Here is a 23,761-nt window from a genome sequence, read left to right as displayed (position 1 = left end):
TTGTAAATTATTCCCCAACCCTATGGATGCAATGAGAAGTGTAGAACTTACACTTTTATGTTCAGGTCCATCCATCGAAAACATTGGGTGCGGGTGCATTTAAAAAAGGGTTGTTAAATATCACAAAATCCCTTAACAAGGCAAGTGTGGAGCCCTTTTCCATCAGCTGAAGAACTGACCACCCCCTTAGTGGAACCCAGTCACTCATTTAACCAGCTGAGTCAACCGGGAGCTCTGGGTGAGAACAAGACTAAATCTTAAACCTGAAAAACTGAGTGTCTAAAATAAAATCGCTTACTAAAGCTGAGGACTCTCCTCACACAAATGAGAAACCCCAGTGAGAACAGAGGATCCAGTGAGAACTAAACCACACTAGGCACACTCAGACAGCCAAGAGAAAGGCAACATCACTGGATCTCAGCAAAAAGCGAAACCAGAGGTACATCATCACTGTAAGCCTAGTTCGGACCTCACTGTGTAAACTGTGCACTGCATCACTGTACCTGTGCTATCAATTTGGGGTGGCAAAAGGAGGACACTCCAATTAATGCAAATGGCAAAAAAACAAAAATAAAGATTCACACTTCTAATCCAAGAAGGGATTTAGACACGCTTTGCCCTTTCCAATGTGACATCGCCGGGGGGATGTGGGAGAAGCGGGATGGCAGCCACTCTCACCTGACTCCGAAACCTAGAGCGCTGAACAAATCTTATAAATTAAAAGGAGTTACATTTTCCTTCAAGGGGCACAGAGCGGAATTCAAACCAATTTAGGAGTCTACGCATACTGCCTTCGCTGGAACATCCAGGTTTGCAGGCACCACAATAAACCTAACTGACGGGTTTATTCTGAAGACGGAAGGATGGGTGCCAGCTCATTGGGGGGCAGGTAGGGAGAAAGAGAGAGGGGCCCAATTACTGGATGGAATTCATCAGCTTTGCTCCCACGACCCTCTCGGCAGCGGGAACAGACCCGGTTGGGGTGGAGATGAGACAGCTACAAGATCACCGGCCTCTTCCCTGTTGGTTCCCGGGCTCTTGAGTGTCTGCATTTCGCCTTGGCCTCCGGGCAGGATGCCCTCTCCGTACCAAGACTCCCCGCGGATTACAAAACCACAAACTGGTAAACTGATGCCTCCAGCTGACAGACCCCCGGTCCCCTCTCTGTCTAGTGAAATCGTATTACCTCTGTGCCCCCAGGTTTCCTTTTGCTGTCTATTCTCTTCGTCTCTGGTGTAGCAGATTTGGTGGCTGCGTGATGTCCAGGGATCCCAGGCATTAGAACTTTGGCTTCGGAATTAATCACTGGGGTCCTCACCTATTTGAGGGAAGATATTGACAGGAAAAATACATACCCAATTACTCCTCCATCCTTGAGAACAAGAATGCTGGTCATGCTCAGAAACATCAAAACAGTTTCATCTGTGCACATCAAACCTCCTCTCTCAAAACAAGTGACTTCCCACAAACAGATGTTTGTTAATGCATCAGACACGCTAAGAAAGTTCTAAAAGTCTTTACCACGGGATCTTGAGCCATTCAAATGGCTGTTCCACTGACATCTTCATTCCTTCATCATTCAGTCGTATTTATTGAGTGCTTACTGTGTGCAGAGCACTGTACTAAGCACTTGGGAAGTACCCCCAGACTTCTGCCTCTCCCATCTCCAATCCATAATTCACTGCTGCCCAGGTCATTTGTCTGCAAAAACCTTCAGTCTGGATTTCCCCACTCGTCAAGAAACTCCAGTGGTTGCCCTCCGCATCAACAGAAACTCCTGACCACCGGCTTTAAATCACTCAATCACCTTGCCCCCTGCTACGTCACCTTGCTTCTCTCCAGCCCTTACACTTTCCTCCTCCAATGCCAGCCTACTCACCAGACCTAGGTCGTCTATCTCACCACCAACTTCTCGTCCACGTCCTGCCTCTGGCCTGGAATGCCCTCCTTCTTCATATCCGACTGACAATTACTCAAATTTTCAATTACTCAATTTTTTTTCAGTTTTTTTATTGAAGGCACATCCCCCGCAAAAGGCCTTCCCTAAGCCCTCTTTTCTTCCACTCCTCCCTCCCAGCCCCACAGCACTTACGTACGTGTCCGTAACTTGTTTAAATTAATGTCTGTCTCCCCCTCTAGACTGCAAGCTCGTTGTGGGCAAGGAACAAGTCTCATATTATTATACTGTACTCTCACAAGCTCAGAGTACAGTGCCCTGCACACAGTAAGCACTCAGCAAATGTGATCGACTGACTGGAATGTACTTTAGGGAGGTTTTTGAACCCAGGCTGGAATACCCTATTTTCACCCAAAATTTCCCAGAGTCCTGTACTGCGGGCAACAGCTCCAAGGATGAAAAGGAAGGTGGACAATAATACCTCATACATACGCTAAAATGACTGTGGCAAAATTAACCTGGATTCATAAATAAACTTAATATTTTGACTGCCCAAATGGAGTGACAAACCTAACACAAAGCTTGTTTTTTTTTAGGCTCCCGGGGAAAACCCTAACTTTACCACCAAAAACCTATATCTTAAATTACAGCCTAGATAAAGAATGATACAAAGTGAAAGAGACTCCCCACAAATGGACATTTAAAAAGTTTTAAAAGCCAATAGAAAGCCTATCATGTCTGTGTCAATTTCACTACTCTACGTTCAATAAAACACTGGTATGGCCAGTTTAACTTTACTCGTCAAGTTACAAGCCCTTAGTCGAAGTCGCTGTTAAAGCACTGGTCAGGAATCCTAAGTATGGCATTTATGAAGCGTTCACTATGTGCTACATGCTGAAGTAAAGACACAGTTATAAGACTGGGCACAATCTTTGGGTCTCACGGGAATCCCAATCTTAAAGGCAACCACTGAAGGCTGCCCAGCCAGGCAAGCTCAGACAGCCAAGAGAAAGGTGTCACCACGGAAACTCAGCCAAAAGCGAAACCAGATGGAAATCATCACAGCATGTCCTGGCTTTCACGTCACTCTGTAATTAGCAGAATTACAGGCACTCGATAGAGATCGTGTAATCTTGACTAATTAACAAAAAGCTAACAATGGTAAAGGTTCAAACTTAATTGCTCATACCATGAAAGGGATAGTAATTAATACTGTATTTACTTAAGGGCTTATTACATGCCAAAGCATTATGAGGAGTTTGGGGACTAGATACAAGACAATCAGATCAGAAACAGCCTGATAATTGTCCATTTTGAATAGCCAAGTTCCACCCTTTCGGTTAATAGACTCCACCAATGGCAGCAGGAAATTAATGCACACATTGGGGAAGCTACTGTCATGTGGGAATCAATGATTTTCAGAGTGGAAAGTTAACAACACTCCATTTGCTCTCCTTTCCATTGGTTTTTGCTCCATTCTCGGGAGTTTTTTGAAAGGAAAAAACTCAACTGTCAGAAGCTAAGACTAGATTTAAAAGCCATCGAGTTCTAGACCATTGAACAACGATCTGTGAAAAGCGATCGAACGGGCCACTCTAAAAACTGTCCATTTTTCAACAAAATGAATCGGCACTCACCTTTGTAACAGCTGATTCTACTTTCAGCGCCCAGTTCTTCTGAACATCTCTTATTAAGCATACATGGGACTCACTAGTATTCAGAGACTGCCAGAAAAAAAAAAAAATGAAACGATTTAGCACATTTCACAGAAGGACAAGGTTTGGGACTGATGGGCCCAGGTTATTAGTAGGAATGCTCTTTAACAATTTATGAGTAATCTTCAGAGAAAACTTTTTAAGTGTTAAATCACTGCACTGCCCATCAGCATAGCATGTCACATCAGCTCCTGATTACCCCAGAACTACATGAGCTGCTGCTCCTACAATTATCACCTTTGTTTCCACTGTGGTCGGGGCGATGAACGAGAATCCCCAGGGCTGATAAGGAATCCAGAATTTTAAAAAAAGGACAAAATCTTTACAGTCAGACATACGAAAGGCCAAAAACTCTCCTCAGGCAACTGAACTATCACATCTTACCCCCTCTGAATACCTTTGGTCCTGCTCTAGTTTCTACAAATTCCCGAGTGATAAACTGGCCACTACATATTTGTACTTCCCATGTTTGTACTTGCCAATTTGTACTTCCCAAGCGCTTAGTACAGTGCTCTGCACATAGTAAGCGCTCAATAAATACGATTGATGATGATGATGACATACCACTCGCTCGATGGCTGGTTGCAACGCGTTGCCGTAAACAAGCAGTAGCGACTGCTTGTCCGCACAGAAAGCAGCTGCTAGGATAGGGATGGGTGTTGGTGTGGAATTCTTCCCTTTCCCAGGGGTTGCAATTTGGACAGAGCAGTTTGAAGTCAAAGGCTTTTTGCAATGTCTAGCAAGGAGAGAGGGGGGAAAAAAGTAGATGATATATTAATGAGACCTAATAAATACAAATTCCTCTACCAGAAAGTGGGGACAGAAGGGAGCGTGGAAAGGATGGGCAGAAGAGTAGAACTGCTGATGAGATTCCATGACAAAAATCAATTTAGAAGGGAAAAGTCACATGCCTGTTCACATGCATGTAAGCAATCCATTAAGATGGTGGAATGGGATGCAGAAGAAATGGCATTGGTGTGATCTGGGGATGCTGCAATAACTCCATTCCTTTCCCCGCTTTGAGAAACTAGCAGGGATTGGGATTAAGACTGTGAGCCCCACGAGGGACAACCTGATCAACTTGTAACCTCCCCAGCGCTTAGAACAGTGCTTTGCATGTAGTAAGCGCTTAATAAATGCCATTATTATTATTATTGGAATCAGAGAGCGAATAAAACGGCAGGAGAATTGGGGGCGGTGCAGCAAAGCCGCTCAAACACGAAGGCGATTTGGACAGGGGCCGAGGGCTGGCTCTTCCCTGGTTTACCGTTCCCTCTTCCGAAGTTCAACGGGATTTGACTACTTCGTTTTAGATGCACTGAGGGAACAGCTTTAATTAAAACACTAACTTACCCATTCAAAATGTGTTCGAATAAATGCATCTGGCCGTCTCTGCATACAACGGCTAACTTCACCGGCTAAAAGAGGAATCCATCAGAGAGAGACATGGTCACTTTGCAACCGAAGTTCTGTCTGCACCTTCCATTACTGGCTAGCTTCTAAATTTTCCTTGCAAAGCACCCGCTGGCCTTCCTGCTCCGGCCCCAGCCTTAGGATGGGAGTGGCTCCTATCCAGGGCTGTAGGGCTAAGGGGGCTGTGTAGCAGGTAAGGAAATGCCTGGAGCCAGCGGACCACCTGTAGGTGGGTGCCACCTGTGCCAGAACCTCTTGCGGTGGAGGTTCAAGTGATCCGGCTTTGACTGCAGCCCTCTTGGCCTACTAAGTACAGTCCAAAAAGGATTGATTCGTTGAGGGTAGCACTCAGCCATCCCTACAGCCTCAGCACAAACGGCAGAGTGGAGCTCAAGTTCTGGACCCAAATTAAGGCCGAGAGTGCACTTCACTCACAACGAAAAAATTAACTTACTAATACACTTGGTTCTGTGCCTTTTAAGTGCTTCATATTCATCCCACCCGAGTCCCACAGCACTTATGTGCAAATCTGAAATTTATTTACATTAATGCCTCACCCCGAGAACTCTTAAGCTCCCCGTGGGCAGGAAACGTTGTCTACCAACTCTGTTGCACTGTACTCTCCCAGGCCTTTAGTACAGTGCTCTGCACACGGTAAGCGCCCAATAAATACCATTGTGGATTAATAAAACCATCCCAACATAAAACTACGTTACTGCTTATAAAAGTTCCAAGAGGTTCCATTTCCTTCAGGAGTCCCAGTTGAAAGAGTATGATTCTCCACTTCCCTATTTAGTTGTTGACCCCTCTGAAGACATCTTAGCTGGGACAAAAAAAAACCTAAGACCTAAAAGATTGATTTTCTTCTGTATGTCTCTTCTCCCGCCACCCCAAACCCCCGGCATTCCTTCTCTATTCCTCCCGCTGGGCTCTACTATAACCGCAACTGGTAAGCATTGAGATCAAACTGTTGGTCCCGGGATTTACCTCTTCCTTGTTTTCTGACAGAGTCAGGTCAATGTAGACAGGTTCGTCTGTAACTGTGAAAGACATCACCGCGTTCCTCTCTTTAGTTTCAGACCGCACCTGCCTGGATAAACAAACCAGTTTTCATCCAACTTGGCAGCGGCAAAGATGGACATTTCTCAAGGGGAGGGAAGGGGTCCAAACAGTACTGGGCCTCCTCTAGTTTCCATTTCATTACAAGATGATGGGCAACAAAGAGCATATGAATCACTGAATCAATGGGCATCAATGGGTAAAATCCTCACCTTGGACTCAAGAATTTTACTGTTTCCACTGACTTAACGCTTCATAAAAGGTCAATCTCCAAACTGACCCTCACGGCCTTGCTGCTCTAATGTGGGGAGGAAGACTACCTTCTCTCTCAGAGCAGGTTATTAACACAAACGAAGAGAAACTAGGAAAACATGCTCAGAACGTATGAGAGTGACCCGAATAGGGGCTTCCTGGGTTATGCTCAGACACAGCCAAGGAATTTCACGTCCTCATTCAACCGTCAGTGAGTTGAAACCACAGTTGAAGTGATCATCATAGCATTTACCCGTGTAGCACCCCTATTCTTCCCCTCACGTTGGGGTATTCAGGAACTGGCGGGGTTCTTAACATGCCTAATGTGGATCAACTGGTGTGACAGAGAGCATGGCACCTAAAATGAAGGACCCATTCAGCTCTTCCTCACCTATCATTTTTGCATTTGAAAAGTAAAGACTACAGTTCCCATCTCTTCATTGTACTTGGCGATTTTTGTTGTCGTTGCGGCAACAAAAATTTCAGCCTACCCAGCAGGACGTACACATGGAGTAGCCGAAGCCTAGCTAGAGCGACATATGAAGAGCCAGGAAACGGGAACGGTGCTAAACCTGAGTGTTCGGCACGACACAGCCTCCTGCCTCTTCCCAGTCACTCCCTGCTGCTCTTGGAACTGTCAGCAAAGAGGGCAAACATTTTCCTCCAGCTTTTTAATTACTTGAGGCTAAAGTTAGCCACTCTAAGCTTCACCTCCACTCTCCCCTCCACCCCCGAACAGTGGATGATCCCCAACTGATCTCAAGGCTGCACAATTCTCTCGTTAAAAGGTCAGCTCCTACAACGCTTCGTGTGGGGAATGAGCTACAGCTGCAGGTTTTACACCCAACGCGGATTCCATTTGAAAATAGAGCAAAGCATAATGTGGGCATCATATTTTGACAAGACACAAATGAGGTGGCCCGTGATTTTCCCGTAAGTAGGCCAGATTACATACCATACGCTGAGTAACCGATCGTGCACAGCTCCAGACAGGAAATAGAGCCCCGTGATTCCATCAAATGGCTGGCTTTCATTAGGCGGTCTTATTGTAGTGAACATAAGTGATGAAACTGCTGTCGCATGGCCTGTGAAGTGCTAGAGGAAATTAAAATTTACGGTAAGATAGCCACTAGAACCTGGGTCCAGGCCAGCCAGGTGGATGATTGTTCAAACAACAGACTCAGAGGTTTAAGGAAACGTACTCCTGAAACCTCACTTGTTCTTATCCCCTCCACACATTCACTCTTATATAGAAGCAGCAGCGTAGTTTAGTGGATACAGCACAGGACCTGCGTTGTAATCCCAGCTCTGCCCCTTCTCTGCCGTGTGACCTTGGGGCAAGTCGCTTAACTTCTCTGTGCCTCAGTTACCTCTTCTGTAAAACAGGGATGAAGACTGTGAGCCCCATGTGGGACAACCTGATTACCTTGTATCCCCCTCAGCGCTTAGAGCGTAGTAAGTGCTTAGAAAGAACCACAAAAAAAGAATTTTAAAAAAAGGAAATAACTAGAGAAACAGCCCAGCAGTTGGCATAGGCAAATGACTTCTGGAGTTCATTACAATAATAATAATACTAGTGGTACTTTTTAAGCACTTATTATGCTCCAAGCACTGTGCTTAACAAGTACCATAAAAAAGAATTTTAAAAAAAGGAAATAGCTAGAGCAACAGCCCAGCAGTTGACATAGGCAAATGACCCCTGGAGTTCATTACAATAATAATAATAGTGGTACTTTTTAAGCACTTATTATGCTCCAAGCACTGTGCTTAACAAGTACCATAAAAAAAGAATTAAAAAAAAAAAAGGGAAATAGCTACAGCAACAGCCCAGCAGTTGACATAGGCAAATGACCCCTGGAGTTCATTACAATAATAATAATAGTGGTACCTGTTAAGCACTTACTAAAAGCTGGAGGGGTGCATACAAGCAAATTGGGATGGATACAGTCCCTTGTCCCACATGGGGCTTCACAGTCTTAATCCCCTTTTATAGATGAGGTAACTAAGGTACAGAGAAGTGAAGTCACTTGCCCAAGGCCCCACAGAAGACAAGCATTAGAACCCATGATCTTTTGATTCCCAGGCCCAGGCCCTATCCACTATGCCATGCTGCTTCCCACCATAGGCCCTCAGTAGCTGTTATCTGCAACTGTAATTAACATTGGGTCCTCCTCAAGCTCTATAGAGAAAGCCAGTAAGATACCTCAGGTGCCTCAGTATCTTGCTCATCACATTCAACAGAGCAGCAGCAAAGCGTCCTCTCCCTCCCAACATCTTCAGTGTGACCCTCATCAAATACCTCTGACAGTTCACGAGGGGTGCGGGGGTCCACTTCTTGTACACCTGACTTTACTCAGTCTTCAGGGAGATGATGCCAAGCCCCTGCTGGGCAGCACCCCCCCACCCCTTCCCTTGATGTGCATGTGAACATATATCCACCCCCAGCATCGCTTACTGGACTTTGGATTCACTTAGCATAGTCAGCAGTCTTGATCTTTAAGTAAAGGAGTACCTTGATCTGCTCCCAATGTCTGCATTGATGGATAGAGCCACTGCATCGCTACCAGTGCCTTGCCATCCCCTCAAGGGATCCCAACCTCTGGCCTTGTTGATTTTGCTCCCCGAAGACAGCCCAAGTAGTTCGGACTAAAACAAAGTCTACTTTGGAAACTGAATTAGCAGGGGTGGATAAAGCACAGCCCCACCACTCGCAGCCCATCAGCTGTGAAGTCCTTAAAGTCATCACACAAAATAATGGTTTGCCCCAGTCTAAGCAGAGCATGAGAAAACTGCTCATTGTTCTTGCTTGGCCTGGGCAACTTATGTTTCAGTATTAGAAAAATATTTAGAGCGCAAAGAGTATTTCAGATTTTTTTTTTCTAACTGTAGAGGAGAGTCACACTAAAATTCACTCTCATCAAGTGGATTCATCCCCAACACCCATGCATACTTAACTCAAAGATCATCACTTCCCTCCATCCTTGTAGGCCATACTGCTGTTCTACATATGAGAGAGGGTTTTCCTGGTTCTTAGGCCCTTTAGAGATCCTTAAGAAGTGTCACAGTTCCCAATTTAGGAACTACAGAATGCTCTTCCTCAGAGTGAGAATGGTAGATCTTCCCTACCTCGGGTACTTATGTTTGAGAAAGAGGATGTCAGAATTTTGATTCTCATTTTTAAAAGGGGTCCTGGACATGCTCAGTCACAGCCAAGGAATTTTCTGTCCTCATTCAGTTGTCAGTGAACGGAAACCACAATTGAAAATGTCATCACAGCATCAGATCGCAGTACCCCCCGAATCACCTCTCCTCAAAAAGCTGTCTGAAATCTGCTTTGAGTTCAATCTAGGAAAAGTCACTCCGCTTGGCAATTGGAGAAAATGGTTCTGTTGAACTTACTCTATAGACTTCTTTGGTCTCCAAGTCCCATAGTTTGATGGTTCGACCAGCCGAAAGAAGCATCCTTCCATCTGGGCTGAGGCATAAAGACTTGACGCTGCTGTTGTCGCCTTTCCATTTGCTTTTAGGGTGAGAGGATGAAGCGCAGGGGAAGAGAAAACCAGAACAGAAAAGATGACTTGATGTCTCTGGTATTCTTACCATGTCAAATAAAAAGTGCGGTGTACTTCATAATAAAAAAATAATTTTTTTCAGCTAGGCAGATTTCACATAACAGGTCAGTGGGTTTAAGCCTCCCATAAAGCAAAAAAACTTGTAGTCACTTTTATTTGCCTTTCTCCTGTGATTGTCCTGGGTTCAAGCCCCTGATTTTCTAATTCTTTATCTATAGTTGTTTTGCTCACTGTGGGCCAAGATCTCAATCTCACTGTCACCACGCTGTCACTCGTCCAGCCCAACTGCTGCACAACTGGCACCTGCCCCCCTTTACTTTAAAAACAACGCGTGCACTTAAAAAGAAATGCCCCTGCATGCAATTACTTTCTAATACTCCTCATGAAGATTTGTGGCAGCGATTTATTTCCTTGATTAAAAAAAAGTTTAGTTGTGAACAATACACCCGTGTCATGCTACAAATAAAAGAACTCTAGGGCCACTGTGAAAATAGGAGTATAGGAGTACCAGTCACAAACTTTAATTTTAACAAAGACTGAGAACAAAAAGTTTTCGTTGTCCTTCAAGTAGCACAGTCTAAGGCACAGGGGATAAGTGCTAGGTGATCGGAGTCGTTAGGCTTCATTCTAATTAAACACTTCACATTATGCTAAATTCCATCCTCGATGAACCCAGTGCCTACTAGGTAACAATTTGGGTGTAACTGGGATCTGACTGTATCAAGAGCAACTTAAGTCTTACCTACAAGTTTACTTTTCATCTCCCCACCAGCCCCTAACCTGGTTAATACTCTCATCCTTTCTTTAGGATGGAATTATTGGAACAAATGGTAGACGGTTTATGCTTCCCTTTCTCCCCCATTCCAAATAGAAGACTTGCTGGAAAGGGGATTAACTGCAGAATATGAACTAAACCACTCTTGACCCCACCCCCATAGTGCTTCTAGCACTACAATGAGCTACCAATCTTGCTTACTTACCACTTTACTTTGCATTTCTGTGCATTCCACTCTACAATGTGTTTGTCGTCTGAACAGCTATACAAACAACCATTGTCTTGGTGCCACTGTATGCAGTTTACTCTATTGGTATGTCCATCTCCCTAGAAACGAAGAAACGTTAAATGTTATGGAAAAGGAAAAATAAGGCTCTCAAAAACATTGAGGAATACCTTCAGTCATCATCATGGTTTGTGAGCAGAAGCCATGGTATTTATTAAGCGCTTACTGTGAGCGGGCACTGTACTAAGCACTTGGGACAGTACTTAAGAGTAAGACATGGCCCCTGTCCTTAAGGAGCTTCCAGTCTAGCACGGTAGAAGAGGCAAGGAGCAAGATCTCCTGCAGTTACAACACACACACTCTGATGTAGAATTGCCGTTCCTGCTGAGTGAACTGTTGTTGTTTCTTTCTCTGTCTGCCCATTCTCAGATCCTCACCACTGAGGTCTGAGTGCCCTGTGGGGCAGGAACCAAATCTGAATTAATATCCTCACTCCTTTCCCTCAGCACTTAGTACAGTGCTGTGCATAAACTCCTTAACAAATGCCATCAATAATAAATGTCCTAGCTTAATGTCAATTTCAAGGAAGTCATCAGCGTGGCTCAGTGGAAAGAGCCCGGGCTTTGGAGTCAGAGATCATGGGTTCAAATCCCAACTCCGCCACCTGTCAGCTGTGTGACTTTGGGCAAGTCACTTCACTTCTCTGTGCCTCAGTTACCTCATCTGTAAAATGGGGATTAAGACTGTGAGCCCCCCATGGGGCAACCTGATCACCTTGTAATCTCCCCAGCGCTTAGAACAGTGCATTGCACATAGTAAGCGCTTAATAAACGCCATCATCATTATTATTATTATTGAGAAGCAGCATGGCTAAGTGGAAAGAGCACAGGCTTTGGAGTCAGAGGTCATGGGTTCGAATCCCACCTCCGCCACGTCTGCTGTGTGACACTGGGCAAGTCACAACTTCTCTGAGCCTCAGTTTCCTCATCTGTAAAATGGGGATCAAAACTGTGAGCCCCACGTGGGACAACCTGATCACCTTGTATCCCCCCAGTGCTTAGAACAGTACTTTGCACATAGTAAGCGCTTAACAAATGCCATCATCATTATTATTATTATTATTGTTATTATTATTACTATTATTAAGGGGACACTGTAGACCAAAAAGCCTGAAATCCATGCACCTTTCCCACCCAAGCTACTCAGTTGTACTTATTAAACACCTACTGTTCATTCGGCACTGAACTGTTAGGTAGAGTACAATAAAATTAGTAGACGTAATCCCTAAAATAAATTATAGGAAGAGAGGATATATATGTGAGTTAGTGCTTAAGTACAGGACCTTTCTGGCACAGATAAAAGTGCAGAGTGGTTGTGAGCACCTACAAGGGGAGTCGTCAAAAAAAGCACTAAAGAAGCACCCTGAACAGTGTTTGACACATAGTAAGCATTTAAACACCATAATTTATATATATATATATATATATATATGTGCATATTCACTATACTTATATAGCTAGTGGAACATTCATTCATTCAATTGCATTTATTGAGCACTTACTGTGTGCATAGCACTATTAAGTGCATGTCTACTCACTCCAATTACACTGAATTCATCCAAGCACTTAGTACAATACACTGCTCTGCACACAGTAAACACTCAAAAAGTGATTGACTGGGGAAGGTTTCCTGGAGATGTGATTCCAGAAGGGCTTTGAAAATGGGGAGAGTTTTGGCCTGTCAAACTTGAAGGAAGACAGAGTTCCAGGAAATTTCCAGCGTAAGCGAGAGGTCGGCGGTGAGCGGTTTGTTTGAAAAGGAGGAATGTGAGCTGGGGTGTAGAGGGAGGAGACAGTGGATAAGTAGGAGCAACAGGGCTGACTACATGCCTTGAAACCAAAGGTCAGGAGTTTCTGCTTGATGCGGAGAGGAAGGGGCAATCAGGTTTTTTGAATGGAGATGTGTGCAGAACAAAAGTTCTCCTGACTCCAATTCTCTGAACCCAAACATGCTCCAAACATATCCGCCCGTTCACAAAGGTCCCCCCACACAGGATGGACAGGATGAGAATTTTGCTCCTCGTTTTTAAAAGGGGTTCTGGACATGTTCAGACACAGCCAAGGAATTACGTGTCCTCAACCAACCGTCGGTGAAGAGAAACCACAATTAAAAACGTCATCACAGCATCAAATCTCAGTAACCCCAGCATCACCTCCTCTCCTCCAACATCTGTCTGAATTCTGCTGTGAGTTCAGTCTAGGAAAAGGAATTCAGAGCTCTACTGGCCTCAGAAAGATAAGCCACCGCAGCCAGAATCGGTATTCATTCAATAGTATTTATTGAGCGCTTACTGTCTGCAGAGCACTGTACTAAGCGCTTGAGAAGTACAATTCATTTCCAAGTGAGGCTGTTCAAGCACATACTACAACTGATACCATATTGGGGTTTCTTCCTCCAGGAGGGTACTTCCCAGGAAACCCAAAGATCTCAAAGTTGCTTAGTGGGTAATACTAATTGGGAAACATGATGGTTTTAAGAGATATTCCATCAGGCTATGGGGCAGATTGAGAGGACACTCCATGAACGGTCCTACTCTTGCCTACTGATCCTCACCGACAGTGCGGTTTATTTCATATTTCCACGACTACAGTCTAAGGTCCCACTGTTCCACACTTCTTAAGAATATATACAATGATGGAATCAAGGTGATTACGTCGACTTTAGTACAAGCAGAGTATTTCCCTTTGACATTTTAAAAATAGGAACGGTAAAACTTCCAAAAACTCCCTCAGTTCTGCAGTTTCTACTTTGGTCAGGACTATCCTAAACTCATTTTCCCCATGAGAAACCATGTTCACTTTAATTTTAATCAGGAAGACTGCTCTCTGAACTTTCAAAGTTCATTGAATTCTATCTGTGACTCAAGATTTGGGACCTTGGTGATTCATTACAAGACCGCCCTCTCTTCCTTGGAATAAACTAGCACCAGCTGGGATGTGCAAATTACCCTGAAAAGGGAATTCCACAGAGATTTATGGAAAACATCCCAAAATCAGAAGTTTTAAGGGTGAATAATGCTGGACGTTGTCCTTGTTAATGGCTCCAGTGGGAGGTTTTTTATGGTATTGGTTAGTGCTTACTACGTGTCAACCACTATTTTCAGGGCTGGAGTAGGTGCAAATCAATTAGGTCGGACACAGTCTCTGTCCCGCATCCCAATCTAAGTAGGGGGGAGAACAGGTATTTAATCCCCTTTTTACATTTGAGGAAACTGAGGCCCACAGACGTTAAATGACTTGTCCATGGTCTCACCGGGCTTCTAGGCCACATTGCTTCTAAGTGGTATCTAATTTTTTGTTTCTGTTGTTCTACTGGCCACAAATGAACTACCATGGAAAGCTCCCAGACACCATGGGCAGACGAAGGTGATGCCAACAATCTAGCTCAGCGGGATACACCTTTCCGGTGAGCTTAATAAGGATGGACTTGCAGGACATTTTAACAGTGTATCCTACCTCACCCAGAAAGGAGGGACTCCTGGGGAAGAAAAGATTCTCCCCAGGGGCCATTCAGCATTCTACCATCAGTGAAGGCCTCGATTAATAATAATAATAGCATTTATTAAGCGCTTACTATGTGCAAAGCACTGTTCTAAGCACTGGGGAGGTTACGAGGTGATCAGGTTGTCCCACAGGAGGCTCACAGTCTTCATCCCCGTTTTACAGATGAGAGAACTGAGACCCAGAAGTGACTTGTCCAAAGTCACACAGCTGTCAGTTGGTGGAGCCGGGATTTGAACCCATGACCTCTGACTCCAAAGCCCGGGCTCTTTCCACTTAGCCATGCTGCTTCTCCACGACAAGTGGAGAACTGAACTCATTCCCTTCCCCCTTCTGGTTTCCCAGGCGCCCCCCCCCCCCACTCCTTTATTCACACATCAGTGCTCAAAATCTCAAGAATGGGCTTTAATAAATATAATAATTACGGTATTTGTTAAGCGCTTACTATATGCCACGTACTGTACTAAGCGCTGGGGTGAATACAAACAAACTGGGTTGGACAGTCCCTGTCGCACATGGGGCTCACAGTCTCAATCCCCATTTTACAGACTACGTAACTGAGGCACAGAGAAGTTAAATGACTAGCCCCAAGTTACAGGGCAGACAGCGCTGGAGCGGGATTAGAACCCATGACCTTCTGACTCCCAAGCCCGTGCTCTATCCGCTAAGTCATGCTGCTTCAAGTTCTCAGTTACTCAATGCCTAAGGCCCGGAAGGATGGATTCGAACAGGTTCCAAACCGGCTTTCCCCTTTCCCGGGAAGAGTTTCGATCTCAGATCTTAAAGTTCACTCAAGTGGTCCAGGGTGTTGGTAGGAATGGGCACTTACAACCAGCTTGCAAAGAAACCCTGGCAAGACCCCCTATTACCATGGCAACTCTGGTACAACTCGCTCAGCGATGGGCTTTTTCTGTGAAAGCTGCTCTGGCCATTTCGACTCAGTGAGCTACAATTACAACTCAGTGAGCCCTAAATCTGGGGAATCTTTAAGGGTCTCACTCCCGACTCCACAAATTTCAAGTTTAAAGATCCTCTGATGAGGCTTACGGAGAACAAATATTTAGCATTCAACAGGAGACAGCTTTTGGGGTCTAGTAAGTGAGTGCAGGATAGTAAATGCAGAGATCTGTGCTACTGGTTCAAAAAGCAAAGCCTGAAAAGTTGGGGAAGCTTTATTCTCTTTCATCAAACTATGTCCCGATTCAAATGCACATTACAGCACCCTCTCTGCCTCTGGCCCCTCTTCTCATTCCCTTCTCATTTGAGAAAAAGGGCGGATAATCTCTAAGCACTACCCCTTAAAGGAGTTCTAGAGATTTTTAAAAAAGGAAAAAACTCATAGGACCCACTTGACAAGTATTTTATTTTCGTTTGACATCTCAGGCCACGTTAAGGAACCCGGAAAGGATTTGCCTGGTTGCCCGCTACAAGCTCACGTCTTTAGTTTGACCAACGGCTCTTCCCGCCAACACCGAGCGGAGAGAATCTTGCATGAAGCGTGCGGAGATGTGGAGCCACATCCAAGTTTTAGGACAGGAACTCACCGCTACAGCGGCTCAGTAAATCACCAACCAAATGAAAAGACAGAACTGGCTACTAAACTGAAAGAGGGATGTTGAAACACGCCTAGACACGTAGCACCTGAGCTATGAAGAGAGTCTACAAATCACTTCAGAGTGCAAAAGAACAGTAACTCAAGCTAAGATGGAACCACACACACAGACTGCATGGCTAGTGAGGTTTCCTCTAAAACTTCTGAGCAAAACTTGGCCTTGACTTTCATCTCCAAAATCTCCTTATTAATGACAGTCTCGTTGGGCCCCCGCCTACCCCTCTGAGTTCACTGCAGCCAAGCTGCTAAATCAAACGGGAGGGGAAAGGCAGAACTTTGGGCTCCAGGGTCCATATGGGTCCACTGGGTCAAACTCTTCCCACGTAATCGTTTATCCAGCTCCTGAGGAACATAAAAGGCAGGGAACCCCCTCTTTGGTGGGACCTCCCCACCCCCAGAAACTTTTCTCTTGGAGATGCTTCTTGACAAGGTCAGGGAATCAGGGAACAGGCTGTAGCGTATTGCATGAGGACTTCTCCGGAGGGGAGGGAAGTGCATCTGCTGACTGCACAAAAATACTCTGCTCAATTTCACTCGAAGGTGTGTAAGGCTACATTTGTGAATGGCTGCGTCTGTGTTGGATTCCGGGAACACTATTAGACTGGAATATCAAAAATACAAAAATCACAATTCAACAGCCAGCCACATGCTCTAAGACCCCGATACAAGGAATCTTCACAAAGTCCCCAAATCTTTGACCCCTTGTTTTCAAGATAGAATGAATTTTCAGAAAAGACTTGCAGAATTATCAACCGGAATAGTATTACGGCATTTTAAAATCGGTAACTACGTGCCAAGCACTGGGGAAGATGCATGATATTTAGGTTGGATACAGTTCCACATGGGGCTCATAATCTCAGTACAGGGAGTAGGCTTTAATTCCCATTTTACTGCTGAGGAAACTGAGGTACAGAAAAAGTGACTTGCCCCCAAGGTCACACAGCACAAGTGTGGAGCCGGGATTTGAATCCACGTCCTGTGACTCCCCATCCTGTGCTCTTTCCTCTAGGCCTCGCTGCTTCCCCAATCCAGGTAACTTACCCAAATTTAAACGGGCCCATCTTACAGCGATGCGGACTTCAAAGACAACTTACCAGTTTGCTGTGTAACTCGCCTTTTGCTGTACTGTACAATAAAATGGTGCCAACAGCCGTCCCAATAGCCAATAGATCCACTTGGTCACTCGTTGCTACAGCTTCAGATTTCCTTTTTTTCCTCTGGGGGCCCTCCTAAAGAGTTAAAAAAAAAAAGGTGGATGAAGGGAGAGATACCGACTACTAAATCGAACTTCTTTTTGCAAATTCAATCATCCGAAGCACTGGAGTCTGTCGTGCATGGTGTTAGACAAATCTTAGTAGAAGTGGCTGCTTGTCTTCTGGAAAGTTTATAATCTGACAGAATGACTCAGATATTATGGCATACAGAAATGAAAACAGTAAGAATTCGTCAGTTGCTGACATTTATTGAACACAATATGTGCAGGGTGCTGTACTGAGCGGTCGGGAGAGTACAGAACAGATTTTACAGACAAGAACCCTCTCCTCAAAGAGCTTACCATCTAGTAAAATATACGTGACGAATAAAGCTGGTGAATACGGTGGAATGCACAAGGAATGGTGCCAACTGAGGTTTACCCACGGTTGAGCAAAGTTCAGACTGTTGACAGAGAACCTGACACTCCCAAATGCAACACTTGAGCAGGCAGCCTCTTTACTAAATGCAGTAACTATTAACAAATATTCCTGTGCAAGAGCAAACTGCCTCTATTGTGTGTGGGAAGAGTGTGAGGGGATAGAGAGAGGGAGTTTAGCTCATTGTGGGCAGGGAATGTGTCAGCCAACTCTGCTGCACTGTACTCTCCCAAGTGCTTAGTACAGTACTCTGCACATGGTAAGTGCTCAATAAGTGCCATTGGTGATGATTTCAGACCAATTACACAAGTCTTTGCTCACACACAGAACAGCTGGAATAGCATGTGGCTCCTCCAAAGTCAGAATGAACCACCTCTCACCCACAAGGCAGAGCCAAGGGGCTGCTTCCTTCATCGTCACGGCCCAGTTTAAAAACAAATGACAAAAAAAAACCACCCTAAAATGGCCAGATCCATCCCCAGTCCACCTCGGGGCCCTGTGATTCTCCAAAGCCAATGCTGCCAGTACAGCTACAGGAAGGAGGAGCAGCATTTCAGAGCTCCTCCTTGCCTTTAGGAGTCCCAGCCCTCCACAACCCGCTTCCATGAGTCCTTGCAAGGATGACACGTTTACGATTAGGAATCTTTCCTTCTTCCTTCCCCTTGGCCAGAATTACCAGGAGAACAGAATCAAAGTCCCTAAACAGGACTTCAGCTTCTCAGGCCTCGGATCCCCCAGTAGAAGGTTTTTAAATTAATGAAAATGTGGTCCTCTATTTGGTATTCCCAATAACGTCCATTATTCTGATCCTTCAGCTGTCTGGTATTTATATGTGCCACTGATGCTCGAGTCACTTTAACCTAATTCTACTTCATATTATAAATTGAAAGGGAATAATAGCATGGGTATTTATTAAGTGTGCGCTCTGAGCCAACCATTACGCTAAGCATGGACCCAATCTTCCAGAGCTTTCCATGTTCCACAAGGCTCACAGTCTACGGCAAGAGCCTCTGAGGGTCTTAAGAACATTGATATTCGCCCCAACCTCACGGCTCTTACGTATATATCTTTCAATTATATATTATAAATGAATTCTTTGTTCATATCCGTGCCTCCCCCTCTAGACTGTGAACTACAGGTGGGCAGGGGATATGCCTGCTAATTCTGTTGCTCTGCACATCGTACATGCTCAATACCACTGATTAAGAAATGTACATGCCTGCTAATTCTGTTCTACTGTACTCTCTCCCCAGCACTCAGTACAGTGGTCTGCACACCGTAAGCACTAAAAAAAATATCTCAGTGATAAGTATGTCAGTGATTAGTCTATAATATCAGCTGGGTAAAGGAGCTGGAAACCCTGGCATCTGGCCAGCCCGGCCCCTCAGCCCAGGGGATGTACTTCCCAAGCGCTTAGTACAGTGCTCTGCACACAGTAAGCGCTTAATAAATACGACTGAATGAATGAATGTGCTTGTAGAAGGGAGATGCGGCGCTCATCTTCTTCCTTCATGGTTTCTTTTCAACTTTTCAATCGTTCAATCATACTTACTGAGCGCGTACCTGTGTGCAGAGCACTGTACTAAGAGCTTGGGAGAGTACAATACAACAGATACATTCCCCGTCCGTAATGAGCTTACAGTCTAAAACTACAACCTCATGATCAATCAATAATATTAAGCACCTACTTTGTGCAAAGCACTGTACTAGGCACTTGGCAGAGTTCAAAAAAAATAAAGCAAGTAAACCAGTAACCTTCCCACAGACAAAATACACGCCAGGCACCCTACTTGCTCACTTCATGCATGCAAAAGAAACTGGACCTGAGTTTATAAAATTCCCCCAAATTACCTCTTGCCAAAGTACTCGTTATAACCAAAGGCAAATCATAATGGTGCCTTTGTTCCCGCTCACTGCCGGCCAATATCAGCCCATCGAGGTTTCCTCTGAACACTCGATTCTTCCACAAACACGCGTCTTAACCTCACATTTTGAGTGTTCTTATCTGTCAGGATACAGTGTAACGTGACGGCTGGAGAAATGGTTGAGCACAGCATCGTTCAAGAGGTGCTTCTCATGGTATCTGTTAAATGCTTACTATGTGCCAGGCAGTGTACTGAGCACTGGTGAACAAACAGGCTAATTAGAGAAGCAGCGTGGCCCAGTGGAAAGACCAAGGGCTTGGGAGTCAGAGGTCAAGGGTTTAAATCCCAGCTCCGCCAATTGTCAGCTGTGTGATTTTGGGCAAGTCACTTCACTTCTCTGGGCCTCGGTTACCTCATCTGTAAAATGGGGGTTAAGACTGTGAGCCCCCCGTGGGACAACCTGATCACCTTGTAACCTCCCCAGTGCTTAGAACAGTGCTTTGCATGTAGTAAGCGCTTAATAAATGCCATTATTATTATCAGTCTGGACACAGTCCACATCCCACAAGCGGCTCACAGACTTTAATCCCCAATTTACAGATGAGGGAACTGAGGCACTGAGAGGTTTAAAGGGACTTGCCCAAGGACAAGAAGCAGACTACAGAGGTAGAGCTTCCAGACCCGTGCTTTCAGAATGGGAATAGTCCTTAGCATGGCACTCATCAAGAACCTCATCCCCTCGTTACAGAATGGAGTATTATTTTATTTTGTTAGTATGTTTGGTTTTATTCTCTGTCTCCCCCTTTTAGACTGTGAGCCCACTGTTGGGTAGGGACTGTCTCTTTATGTTGCCAATTTGTACTTCCCAAGCGCTTAGTACAGTGCTCTGCACATAGTAAGTGCTCAATAAATACGACTGATTGATTGATTGATTGAGTGCACCAATAATGGTGGTAGTTAAGCGCTTAACTATGTGTCAAGCACTGTTCTAGGCAGGCCCTACCAACAGGGATTCCCATTTTGGCCCAAAAGATAGCTTCCATAATTCAAGGATATTGAACTTGAGAAACACCCATGGCCGACTGGAAAGAGCACGGGGCTGGCAGTCAGAGGACCTGATTTCTAATCCCAGCTCCGCCGCGCGTCTGCTGTGACCTTAGGCAAGTCACTTCACTTCTGTGTGCTTCAGTTACCTCACCTGTAAAATGGAGATTCAGACTGTGAACCCCATTTGGGACAAGGACTGTGCCCAGCCTGATTAGCCTGTACCTACCCCAGTGCTTAGAACAGTGCTTGGCACACAGTAAGCGCCAAAAAAAAAACAGGAACTGGGGAATTTGATCTTCAGATCAACCATCTGAATGGAGAAACCGTGGATGAAATTTTAGAAATTTTACTTACAGACCCTCGAAAGTTTTTAAATTTGTACTTCCCATGCGCTTAGTACAGTGCTCTGCACATAGTAAGCGCTCAATAAATATGATTGATTGATTGATTTAAAACTAAGTGCTGTTAACCCTCCTCACAGCCATGCCTTCTATAGAGCATGGCTGAACGGCAGTGATGCAAGAACTCATCTGTATAAGGATCTTATCCAACAATGAGGGGAAAGGTAAAGTGGGAGCCATAATAATTTGAATAATTTATTTTGCCATGGCTCCAACAGCAGTTCTCCCTTTGTCCTCCCAATATAATAATAATAATAATAATGACGGTATTTGTTAAGCGCTATGTGCAAAGCACTGTTCTAAGCACTGGGGGGGATACAAGATGATCAAGTTGTCCCACGTGGGGCTCACAGTCTTCACCCCCATTTTACAGATGAGGGAACTGAGGCTCTGAGAAATAATAATAATAATAATAATAATAATGGTATCTGTTAAGCGCTTACTATGTGCAAAGAACTGTTCTAAGCGCTGGGGGGGATACAAGATGATCAAGTTGTCCCACGTGGGGCTCACAGTCTTCACCCCCATTTTACAGATGAGGGCACTGAAGGCTCTGAGAAGTTAAGTAATAATAATAATAATGATGATGGTATTTGTTAAGCGCTTACTATGTGGAAAGCACTGTTCTAAGCGCTGGGGGAATACAAGATGATCAAGTTGTCCCAAGTGGGGCTCACAGTCTTCACCCCCATTTTACAGATGAGGGAACTGAGGCTCTGAGAAGTTAAGTGACTTGCCCAAGGTCACACAGCAGACATGTGGTGGAGTCGGGATTCAAACCCATGACCTCTGACTCCAAAGCCTGGGCTCTTGCCACTGAGCTACGCTGCTTCTCAAGTACAAGTTGGCAACATATAGAGACAGAGACATACATCACACAGACGGAAGGAAAGGTGGGCAGTACGCCCATTCATTCATTCAATCGTATTTATTGAGCGCTTCCTGTGTGCAGAGAACTGTACTAAGCGGTTGGAAAGTACAATCGGGCAACAGATAGAGACAATCCCTACCCAACAACGGGCTCACAGGCTAGAACGGGGAGACAGACAACAAAACAAAACGAGGAGACAGGCGTCAGTAGCAGATGGGGATGGTGAGGCCATGAGTTTCTTAACTCATTCATTCATTCAATCGTATTTATTGAGCGCTTACTGTGTGCAGGGCACTGTACTGAGCGCTTGGAAAGTACAATTGGGCAACAGATAGAGACAATCCCTACCCAACAACGGGCTCACAGGCTAGAACGGGGAGACAGACAACAAAACAGAACGAGTAGACAGGCGTCAGTAGCAGATGGGGACGCTGAGCCCATGAGTTTCTTAACTCATTCATTCAATCGTATTTATTGAGCGCTTACTGTGTGCAGAGCACTGTACTGAGCGCTTGGAAAGTACAATTGGGCAACAGATAGAGACAATCCCTACCCAACAATGGGCTCACAGGCTAGAACGGGGAGACAGACAACAAAACAAAACGAGGAGACAGGCGTCAGTAGCAGATGGGGATGGTGAGGCCATGAGTTTCTTAACTCATTCATTCATTCAATCGTATTTATTGAGCGCTTACTGTGTGCAGGGCGCTGTACTGAGCGCTTGGAAAGTACAATTGGGCAACAGATAGAGACAATCCCTACCCAACAACGGGCTCACAGGCTAGAACGGGGAGACAGACAACAACAAAACGAGTAGACAGGCATCAGTAGCAGATGGGGACGCTGAGGCCATGAGTTTCTTAACCCATTCACTCATTCAATCGTATTTATTGAGCGCTTACTGTGTGCAGAGCACTGTACTAAGCGGTTGGAAAGTACAATTGGGCAACAGATAGAGACAATCCCTACCCAACAACAGGTCACAGGCTAGAACGGGGAGACAGACAACAAAACTGAACGAGTAGACAGGCGTCAGTAGCAGATAGGGACGCTGAGGCCATGAGTTTCTTAACTCATTCATTCGTTCAATCGTATTTATTGAGCGCTTACTGTGTGCAGAGCACTGTACTGAGCGGTTGGGAAGTACAATTGGGCAACAGATAGAGACAATCCCTACCCAACAACGGGCTCACAGGCTAGAACGGGGAGACAGACAACAAAACAAAACGAGGAGACAGGCGTCAGTAGCAGATGGGGATGCTGAGGCCATGAGTTTCTTAACCCATTCATTCATTCAATCGTATTTATTGAGCGCTTACTGTGTGCAGAGCACTGTACTGAGCGGTTGGGAAGTACAATTGGGCAACAGATAGAGACAATCCCTACCCAACAACGGGCTCACAGGCTAGAACGGGGAGACAGACAACAAAACAAAACGAGGAGACAGGCGTCAGTAGCAGATGGGGATGCTGAGGCCATGAGTTTCTTAACCCATTCATTCATTCAATCGTATTTATTGAGTGCTTACTGTGTGCAGAGCACTGTACTGAGCGCTTGGAAAGTACAATTGGGCAACAGATAGAGACAATCCCTACCCAACAACGGGCTCACAGGCTAGAACGGGGAGACAGACAGCAAAACAGAACGAGCAGACAGGCGTCAGCAGCAGATGGGGACGCTGAGGCCTTGAGTTTCTTAACTCATTCATTCATTCAATCGTATTTATTGAGCGCTTACTGTGTGCAGAGCACTGTACTGAGCGCTTGGAAAGTACAATTGGGCAACAGATAGAGACAATCCCTACCCAACAACGGGCTCACAGGCTAGAACGGGGAGACAGACAACAAAACAAAACGAGGAGACAG

General features: G+C 45.1%; 1 protein-coding gene and 5 non-coding genes across 6 annotated transcripts in view; all 6 read right to left on the bottom strand.

Moving 5' to 3' along the window:
- WDR43 (WD repeat domain 43) overlaps window positions 1-23,761 on the bottom strand; it is a 42,852-nt gene that overhangs the window by 7,299 nt on the left and 11,792 nt on the right. The window contains exons 2-10 of the mRNA XM_038751587.1: window positions 17,176-17,310; window positions 10,889-11,010; window positions 9,736-9,856; window positions 7,292-7,431; window positions 6,013-6,115; window positions 4,966-5,030; window positions 4,177-4,348; window positions 3,535-3,621; window positions 1,187-1,318 (exon numbers count right to left, since the gene is read on the bottom strand). Coding sequence (XP_038607515.1) covers window positions 1,187-1,318; window positions 3,535-3,621; window positions 4,177-4,348; window positions 4,966-5,030; window positions 6,013-6,115; window positions 7,292-7,431; window positions 9,736-9,856; window positions 10,889-11,010; window positions 17,176-17,310 — 1,077 coding nt within the window. The remainder of the gene's footprint in view (window positions 1-1,186; window positions 1,319-3,534; window positions 3,622-4,176; window positions 4,349-4,965; window positions 5,031-6,012; window positions 6,116-7,291; window positions 7,432-9,735; window positions 9,857-10,888; window positions 11,011-17,175; window positions 17,311-23,761) is intronic.
- LOC119932705 lies at window positions 379-456 on the bottom strand. The gene has a single exon (XR_005452445.1). It is a non-coding gene; the product is annotated as a small nucleolar RNA SNORD53/SNORD92 (small nucleolar RNA).
- LOC119932692 lies at window positions 2,888-2,965 on the bottom strand. Its single transcript, XR_005452433.1, has one exon. It is a non-coding gene; the product is annotated as a small nucleolar RNA SNORD53/SNORD92 (small nucleolar RNA).
- LOC119932716 lies at window positions 6,502-6,585 on the bottom strand. The gene has a single exon (XR_005452456.1). It is a non-coding gene; the product is annotated as a small nucleolar RNA SNORD53/SNORD92 (small nucleolar RNA).
- LOC119932728 lies at window positions 9,532-9,615 on the bottom strand. Its single transcript, XR_005452467.1, has one exon. It is a non-coding gene; the product is annotated as a small nucleolar RNA SNORD53/SNORD92 (small nucleolar RNA).
- Window positions 13,013-13,096, bottom strand: LOC119932739. Its single transcript, XR_005452478.1, has one exon. It is a non-coding gene; the product is annotated as a small nucleolar RNA SNORD53/SNORD92 (small nucleolar RNA).

Source organism: Tachyglossus aculeatus, chromosome 9, assembly GCF_015852505.1.
Source record: "Tachyglossus aculeatus isolate mTacAcu1 chromosome 9, mTacAcu1.pri, whole genome shotgun sequence".
In the NCBI taxonomy this organism is placed as follows: domain Eukaryota; kingdom Metazoa; phylum Chordata; class Mammalia; order Monotremata; family Tachyglossidae; genus Tachyglossus; species Tachyglossus aculeatus.
The sequence above is the reverse complement of the archived record's forward strand: the minus strand, read 5'-3'. Positions and strand labels throughout refer to the sequence as shown.